This window comes from Brachycentrus maculatus, unplaced genomic scaffold (assembly GCF_059751285.1).
Source record: "Brachycentrus maculatus isolate JH-2025_06_01 unplaced genomic scaffold, ASM5975128v1 h1tg000172l, whole genome shotgun sequence".
In the NCBI taxonomy this organism is placed as follows: Eukaryota; Metazoa; Arthropoda; class Insecta; order Trichoptera; family Brachycentridae; genus Brachycentrus; species Brachycentrus maculatus.
Genome location: NW_028280925.1, coordinates 1,945,747 through 1,954,884, shown reverse-complemented (window position 1 = coordinate 1,954,884; position 9,138 = coordinate 1,945,747). Strand labels below are relative to the sequence as shown.

The following is a 9,138-nucleotide window of genomic DNA, read 5'->3' as shown; positions in this document are numbered from 1 at the left end:
ATATTAACTAATAAAATATTTTATTTAACTAATGTAATATTTTATTTTATAATCATGCACACTTCTTCTTACTCTTATTATTTTCTTACATTTTTTACAACTAATATAATATTAACTAATAAAATATTTTATTTAACTAATATAATATTTTATTTTATAATCATGCACACTTCTTTTTACTCTTTAATTACATTTTGAAGAGAAAAAATTATTTTTGTTATGTCTTTATATGTGATCAACAGAGATATTGGGTCTGGAACTAATTAAATACTTATAAATTGTATGTGAAAGCGAGGTGAATCGAATTGGACCATTTTTATGTAGGATAAACTAATTTATCTTTATTGTTAACTACTTTATTAAATCGTCTAAAAGTTGAGGTGGTCATTTTACTACAGGTTGGAATTTATAAATGATTTATCACGGTAATGGAATAAAAAAATATAGGATCTTTTGTTATTTGCAATTTGTTACCACACTTGTAGGTAGTTCGGTAGGTACCTATATTCATCTGACGTTTGATTCCATTATCTAGGAGACACTGGTTTCTGATCTCTATAGATAGTGCAAGCGGGAAAATTCTGTAAAAGTCAAAGCTAATGAAAAATGGATCTCTGGTTTTAATTTCAGCTGATCCCTCGCTGCTTTGTTATTATAAATTTAGTAATTTGAAACATTGTGATTTTTTTTATTCCGTTGCAGTATGTCACGATTTCTGATCCCGCAATCGGCTATTATTGTTACGAAGTTTAATGATCTTGAATTTTAGTGATTTGTATTTTTTTTAAAATAACGATAAACATTATTGCCATTTGTTTTTTTTGTGTCGCTATTCTTTGATTTACCCTTTGGGTAAATTTCTGCAATAATACTAAATTAGATACAGCTGCGACATAAAATGACAGATATAACAAGTAAGTTAAGGAACAAGGAGTCTGTTTTAAGATTCAAGAACGGTTCCCCGAAGTTGAAAGATGTCCTCAGAAAGGTAACACAATATTTTGTAATATCCAGTTTCGTAACAATAAACCACAAATGACGCGTGTGGTTATATATAATATTCAAATATATGGATGTTTTACATGGAAAATAAATGTATCAAAATATACATGTGATTGTGGCACTGTGAGTTGTTGGTTGCAATACAATTACATGATTTTTTTGTATTTCAGAAGTGCAGAGAAAGGCTGCAGCACAATAGAGAAGGTTTCATAGACAAGCTGCGGAATATATCAGATGAAGTTGATGTTTTAGACACCCTCACTGACTTTATCAAGGCAGACCTCAAATCAGTGTACAAATATGATGTCCCAAATGAAACATATTACAAACAGAAATATCAAGCACGGGTTGAAGATGTTGAGGAAGAACCGGTTGATGAAGAGCTGGAATGGTTTGTAAAACCAATTATGTATATTTTAAATTATATTTTTTTAAATTTTAGTCGGGAATTGTACAGCTTTACATTAGGAAAAGTAAATAATAAAAAATTGTTACATTAACAATAATAAACATTATATCACATATCCAAAAATAGTTAGATTAATAAAAATAAAGTCAATTAAACAATTCTGGAATTATTAGGAAAAAAAAAAACGCCTCCATAGTGTAATGGTCAGCACGTTTGGTTACCGTTCTGGAGGTCCCGGGTTCAATTCCCAAGAGGGGTCAAATAAATATATATGATTTTTTCAATGACACTAATATTTATTTAATATTACCCTGGACTGGTGGTACCTGAAGCGGAAGGCTGATCACCTTTCCTTCATGTGTAAACGATCAAGATAACACTGCGTTTATATGATGCATTGCCCTATGCACCATCGCATGTGGATGAGGGTTTGAAGAAGAAGATATAATATAATGTACAATATAGATATAATATAATTCAATGTGTAAATTTTCATTATTATGTGAGATCAAATGTTTTGACCTTGAATTTTTTTTTGTCTTTCAGGTTAATGAGTAAATATGACAACATATTCGAGGATGATGATTGCCTCGCCAGTATGCTGGATGACTTAAATCAAGTCATATGTCCCATTTGCCAGAAAGATACACTAGAAATAAAGACATTACCAGACGTCGGACCTGTAGTAACTTGCAAATGCGGTCTTCAAGTTCCTACCACGAAGGACCTTTTAGAAATTAAAGAAAACATAATGTTCTGTCTTGACAATCACAATAGCGCGTGTACCGCCAATCCACAATTTTGTCTTTTAAATGAAATAGGAGAAAATCATGTTTATTTGATGTGTTATACCTGCTCTGGTTTTCTTATAATTCTTTAAATTTTTATTTTTAAAATGAAGTTGGTCCATGTTGCACATAAAAACTATCTCTAGGCTGGCCTATTTATCAGAATCATAAGCAGTATTGCATAAGTACCTCAACTACTTCAGTGTCCCTATAAAAAAATGTTGACCACTTTGCTGCAAAGATTAACACATTTCGGAGGGGTGTTTCTTTAAGCCTGCGGACCGCTGGTGACGGGATTCGATAATTGTGTACTTGTGTTTAGACCTTAACAAAGAGATTGGTACATAATATGTATTCATATAAAAACACTGGATAATTCCTTCTTTTCTGACTTTGAAATGAGGCCGGTGCAGAAGGTAAAAATACCCTAAAAATATCAAACAACCCAAAGGGTAGAAATACCTTACCCATCCTAAGAACGTTTATGCACTACTTACAAATAAACTTAATTACTCGGAATTTTACCGTCCGGCACATCAGTTACTGCTTTAAAACGATGATTGGCTTCGATTAGCTTGTGCTTTTGTCCAGTTTTCTTCAGATCAGTGCTCTTGATCGGTGTGTGAACACGTTGCACGCAGGCTAAACTGTCGTAGTCGCTTTCATTTTTCAAAACCGGACTGCCGGACAGTAAAATTCCGTGTAGTGCACAAACGCCCTAAGTGTGTTAAGATACCTGTGAAATTTGTATGTTAAATTTAATATTGAATGACAAATTCAAAAGTTCGACGAGTGTCACCATATTCATGCTCAAAGAAAAGCACAATTTAAAAGAATTGTGAATCCTTTACGATACAGCGGAGTAGATGTCACAGCACTATTTGCTGTAAATCGTAACTCACGGGACAGTTTATTTGTTATTTCCTAAATCTAATTGATTTTCACTTACGGGGTTATGCTTCTAGACTAACTAGGGTATTATACATCGTTCATTAGGCATGCCTTTTTGTGGACAAAATTCACATCCAGAAAAATGTTTTTTTTTTAAATTATTTTTGGTTTCTTTATTTGATCATTAATATTGGTGCTGAGAACCGCCATAATAATGTCAGTATTATGCGAGTGTAAATTAATTTTTTTTTTCACAACATTTTTGGGTGTGTTCAAGCCCTTGTTCACAAATCTTTGTTTCTCCATTGAAGAGTTATTTTTACATTTTGACATCTCAACATAGATGAAGAAGAATATGGAAGCCCGGGTATTTACAGGGCTTATGTTTTGTCATAGGTTAATTAAGTGATAAATTTACACACATGTAACATTCACTATTCTACCGACGATTGATATAAAATAATGTGGACAAATTATAAGCTGAATAAAATTTTTAAATCATGCTTTAAGGCATCTCCCAGTATGTAAAATAATCCCGTTAGGATCTTGCATACATCTAAATAAAAGGGTCACTGCTAAATAAAAGTTTTCTGAAACCAACCATAGATGGCTCCAGTGAATTCCAATGGTTATGATATATGTAGGAGTTGTAGGTTGTCAACCATGGGTAGAATGGTGAATGTTGCATGTGTGTAAAGTGACAACTTAACCATTGAAGCGCCCTTGAGGTAGTGAAGCGCCCTTGATTTTAGTATTTTACGAAAATGGCTCTATAAAAATGATTTAATTTATTATTATTATTATTATCATCAGCCTGTGATAGGTCATAAGCCCTGTAAATACCCAGACTTCCATATTTTCTTTTTCATTCTACATCGAGTTGTAAAAATGTGTTATTTTTTTTCCTTAAGACCTTGAGATACCTCTTACCTTGAGCGTTAGGCGTTTGAGAATGTTATGACACTGTGATTTTATCATTTAGAATTTTAAGTACGCAACAAAAGTGGATTGATACTATCTATAGATTAATTTCAATCAATCAATTATGGAATAACATTATTATTATTATTATTTGAATTATTTTCTATTATTGAATTATATTCTCTCATTATGTTAATTTTTCACCTGCTTGGTTACTGACATTTGTTATTTTTAATTAATCAATTTAGTATATTATTAGACAAGGGCACTAAAATACATGTGCAGTTAATTTATGTACATACTATTGTGTTATGATCAACCTCAACAACAGTCGGAACCTGTCTATCCACATTTTAGTTGAATGAGAGTAGTATATGTATCAGTAGTATGTTTTGTCCGCCTTCGTAGTGTAATGGTCAGCACGCTCGGCTGCCGTTCTGGAGGTCCCGGGTTCGATTTCCAGGGGGATAAAATAAATATAAGTGATTTTTCACTGAAATATTTATTCAATATTACCCTACCCTGGACTGGTACCTGATGCGGAGAGCTGATCACCTTTCCTTCATGTGTTTACGATCAAGATAACACTGCGTTTGTATGATGCAGTGCCCTATGCACCATTGGGGTTTGAATTGAAATTGAAAGAGTATATGTATTCTTTTTTGCAAAGCATTCCCAGCATATGAGTAATGCCGAAGCAGATAGCAATTGGAAGGCTTCTTCCTCTGTGTGAGTTAAAAGGTTCCAAATTAAAATATGTTCTATTATAGTTAGCAGATTTTGAATGACAGTTGTTATTGTTTATTTGTTATGTGTTATTCCAGTATATTGATTAATTTAGTTACCTTTACAAGTTTTAGTTATATTACGTATTGTCAAATTGTTTTAGTTGTTTTAAAATTCTATTAATTACTCAATAAAACATATCAGTATAAAACTTCCAGTATTTTGCATGTGTCGCATATTTGAATTATTTTAAGATTAAATTAAAAATTCTTTGTTATCACTAATTATGTTGCATATTAATGGTTAAAAAATTGTTTGAAAATATTTCAATGTTGGTAATTATTGCGTTTATGTGATCCAAAATGATTGTGATAACTTTGTATTTTTGTTCACAATAAAGTGAACAGAATACATATACATGAAATGTTTATTTTTGTAAGACCTTCCTACAGGTTATCATCGCCTTGCCCCATATCAGCGTCGTCTCGTCCCACCGCCTCTGTATCTGTACATCATCCTGAGCGCTCGATACCTCCGGCCTGCCGGCACAGTGCCGAGTGTCAGCTTGTCGTCGGCTCACTGTTAGCTCTTGAGGGGCCTGTGAATTGAGGACATTTTCACCGGAATTTCGCCTGACCCAGGAATACAGTTGTCGCCTGGCAGTATTGCTAGTATACATGTGTGTTGCCAAGAATAAGTGCCAATTAGCCATAATAAAAATAAAAATACACAGAAATATATATATGGTGAACCTGTATAACTATCAACACACAAAAATTCCAAAACTGTTTTGTAAGCAGAAGTCTAACTAAACTGACTAACCATCACACGCTTTCGCAGGGGCAGGCAGGCAGAGAGAATACCACCATACCACTCTCTGCAAACATTGTTCGCCTCTTCCACATTCGTGCATCTCCTCATACATACCCGCCGATTATTTTAACTCCTGACCTGGACGCTTTCAAGTATTTGACATACCTGATGGTGCCTCAGTCTTCCTCTGCTTGTTTTTCCAACTACATTCTCCTCACAAAATTGTTTTACCATTCTTTCCTTACTCCACATACATTCCACATGTCCAAACTATATCAACACACCTTTCCTAATTTTATCAAAAATGCTTATCTCAGCCTTGCATTATTTCCTTATTCCTTATCATAAATTGCTATTGGTAAAAATTGTGGAGAAATGATAGGGAGGGGAAGAAGAGATTTCTGAGGTGATCTGTAAGATGGAATGACAGCATTGTACACTTGATTGCACCCGGCAATAATGATACAACCGTAGCGAGCAGAAAAGTGTCAAATTACCCCCTGTAACCATGATTTGCTTGCATTTGATTGTCATGCGTACAGGGTATTGGTCATATTAACGACCACATAGCAGTAAAATAAAAGAATACTAGTTACCTTCGATTCCAGAAGTTTTTGGTAGTTAATATGTATTTAAAAAATAAATGAATACGTCTTAACAGAACTCAAAATAAAGAAAGTCATTTATTGCAAAGAATATTTATTTCAACAATTTTGTATAAAATCCAAGCCACAATTAAACATTTAAAATAAAAACAAAATTAAATTTACCCTTTGATTTCAAAATAACAAAAAAATCCTATATTTTATAACTTATTAAAATTTCTTTAAAGAATAATTTAGCGTACCGACTCCGATGAGAGTGGCGAAATAAAGTGAGGCTTTAACACCAAAAAGTAAATAGATTATAAATCTTTTTAAAAATATACGGAGTGAAGGAAACTGGAAATTAAACTGCATTTTTTTTTGACAGATGCAATGAAAATCTTCTATGATGAAAATAAAATATTTTTTAATCTCCCCTATTCTTTAAATTATCCATCTAAAATCTTTTAATAATTAAAACATCCAAATAAACAACTTTTACATATTTTTGGTGTTGCTTTTAACAAAATTAACTAAAAATAAATTGTCTCCAAAGATTTCCACTGCATTTGAGATTGTATGTTTTTACTTTGATAGCAAATTTGTTTGCAGTATAAAAAACGAATAGATATCTATTATTGTAAACTTTATCATAAACAACAACAAAAACTTTTGTACGCATGAGATTTCAATTAAAATAATGTGTGGCCTTTTGTGCTAAAAGAAACCAAGTTTAACAAGTAATGACCTTAATATAAAATGAACATTATCTTAAAATTACAAGTACACATACGGCCGTATGTATAAAAAATATATTAAATTTTGTTAAATAGATACTACCTCAATATACTTTATATATTCTTAGTATACAAATCACATGTTATTTGATTAACACATTTTATGGCACGAGCAAAACATGTCTCACTTCTGTACCTGAATTCTTACACCCATTTGGATATCTAGCAATTTGTATTGTTCTAGCAAATGGGGTTCAGTGATTCTTCCTGTCAAACGCCACGGTATTCAATCTAATAAGACAATCGATATATATACAAAACTAAAAATAAAAACACTTTATAATATTTTGGTTAAAATAATGTGTGCATTCATCACTATGTATTAATTAACATAAAGTATAATTACACATATCTATGTATTATTAAATTATATTCATAAGTGAATGGCGACTTTAAAATTAAAATAAAAGTATAATATTACGTGAGATCTCTAAGGGCTGCTTCGATTTTCATAAGAAATCCTGTTGAGTAGTAATAAACACTCACTTTTAAGGGGAATTTAACAAAATTTTACAAAATATTTGTTGCAAAATTTAGACAGGAGCATTGTTTACTTTATTATAAAATTATTTGGGCCATGTTATTTATTGGAATATGTCTAACCGATTCATCACATAAAACAAACAAGTATTGAAATCAAGTATTTTTTTATTGAAGACACAAAAAAATCCCTCAGGAATATTGCAGTTAATATTGAATAATATATCTGGTTCTAGTGGCGTATGAAACGTTATATTAATTTTGTCATAGAGAAAAATTACATGTTATTCCATTTCAGGTTGAGTGTTTTGTGTTTGGAAATGGGTAACAATCCGAGCATAAAACAATTATCCTCATGTTCTGTCCCAACATAAATGTTAACATGTTTAGTAAAGAATTGAAACAAGTATATAATCTTCTTGACTGGTACTAACAAAATAAAAATAAAAACTTTATAACCTTAACCTTAAAATAGCATTAAAATATGTGCATATTATCATTTCTTCATAATGTGATGAAAAGGTGGGACATTTGAATATGAGGTAGAATTAGGTTTGCCGATGATAAACATTAAACAACTAACTATGTATATGATTTGCAGCAAGTTACTCATATTTGCAAGATATAATAAATTTGTTTTTGGAAATGCTTTTTAATGGAAAATTCTCCTACATTGCACTTCAGAGAGTTGAGAAATTGTAAAACCATAATATTTGGTATACTGGCATAAAGCATTATTATAAAGGTTACATACAACTTTTTGTATTATTTACCAAATTTATGAAAATGCACTAAAGGAATATAAGTGACACGGTGATCCTGAATTTGCCAAAGTATGTATTTAATTTAAAGTTCAGTTAATTTGAAAAAACGGATTTCAAAACTGGACGTAAATTTAAATTTGGACTGGAATTTAAAACTTAAGTAAAAGTGTTTCATATCTAATTCAAAATTTACCAACTTTAAATTTAATTTTTAAAAATAATTATCCACATACCTGTAATGTACGTTGACTTATTATATTTAAATTATAAAATATGATTAACTTTCCAGTGATATTTAATGATAAAACAATATAAATTTATCTAAATAAATTTAGTTTAATTTCTATAATAATTTCCAATTGGTACAATTTTGAGCTGATTTGTTTTTTGATTAGATAAAACTATAATAAAGATTGTCTAACATCAAGTCTTTAGAAACTCGTTCCTTCCAGTTTTAACGCTTCAGTTGTTAACATAACCGTTACTATTGTAGGGGTTTACCACACATATCTTAAAAATTATCATATAAATGTTCTTAGGCACAATGGTGTTGTGTCCACTACATAAACATACGCGCAAACATTCCTATTCATAATGGTACACATACGCACACGCACATACACATCTATATATAAATCAGGTCACTTAAATGTTAAGAACATCTCTGAACAAGGCCCGATCGTATTTGCATTGGAAGAGAAATATATGCGCAAAATATTAGGGCACGACCGATATCGGCGGACACTATTTCTTATAATTAGAACTTGGTTCTTTTCTTCGCTTGTTGATGGCGGCGCGAGCTTCCTCAGGCAGCCTGTCAGGATCCGAGAGGATGTCTGTAGAAGTGGACAGAGACCTCAAGGAATTCAGAACAGCTGAAAAAGATTTGCAAAATACATAATTAGTTAACAGTATGGTACTTATAGAAACACAGTATCTAAATCTATTAAGATATATTTAATG

General features: G+C 31.5%; 2 protein-coding genes across 4 annotated transcripts in view; one reads left to right on the top strand and one right to left on the bottom strand.

Annotated features, from left to right (window-relative positions):
- Window positions 1–534: 534 nt before the first annotated feature.
- Ripalpha (RPA-interacting protein alpha) lies at window positions 535–5,589 on the top strand. Of its 2 annotated transcripts, none has more exons than XM_088262017.1 (3): window positions 535–988; window positions 1,176–1,393; window positions 1,958–5,589. In XM_088262017.1, exons 1-3 carry the CDS (start codon window positions 899–901, stop codon window positions 2,289–2,291), a joined length of 642 nt encoding a protein of 213 aa, XP_088118143.1. In that variant the 5' UTR covers window positions 535–898; the 3' UTR covers window positions 2,292–5,589. The 2 variants fall into 2 exon arrangements, with proteins under 2 accessions (XP_088118143.1, XP_088118142.1); XM_088262016.1 differs by having other exon boundaries at window positions 541–988; window positions 1,173–1,393; window positions 1,958–5,588.
- A 643-nt stretch (window positions 5,590–6,232) lies between these two features.
- Mondo (MLX interacting protein mondo) overlaps window positions 6,233–9,138 on the bottom strand; it is a 60,903-nt gene continuing 57,997 nt past the window's right edge. For both annotated transcript variants that reach the window (XM_088262014.1, XM_088262015.1), the window contains exon 15: window positions 6,233–9,050. In XM_088262014.1, coding sequence (XP_088118140.1) covers window positions 8,920–9,050 — 131 coding nt within the window. In that variant the 3' untranslated portion in view covers window positions 6,233–8,919. The remainder of the gene's footprint in view (window positions 9,051–9,138) is intronic.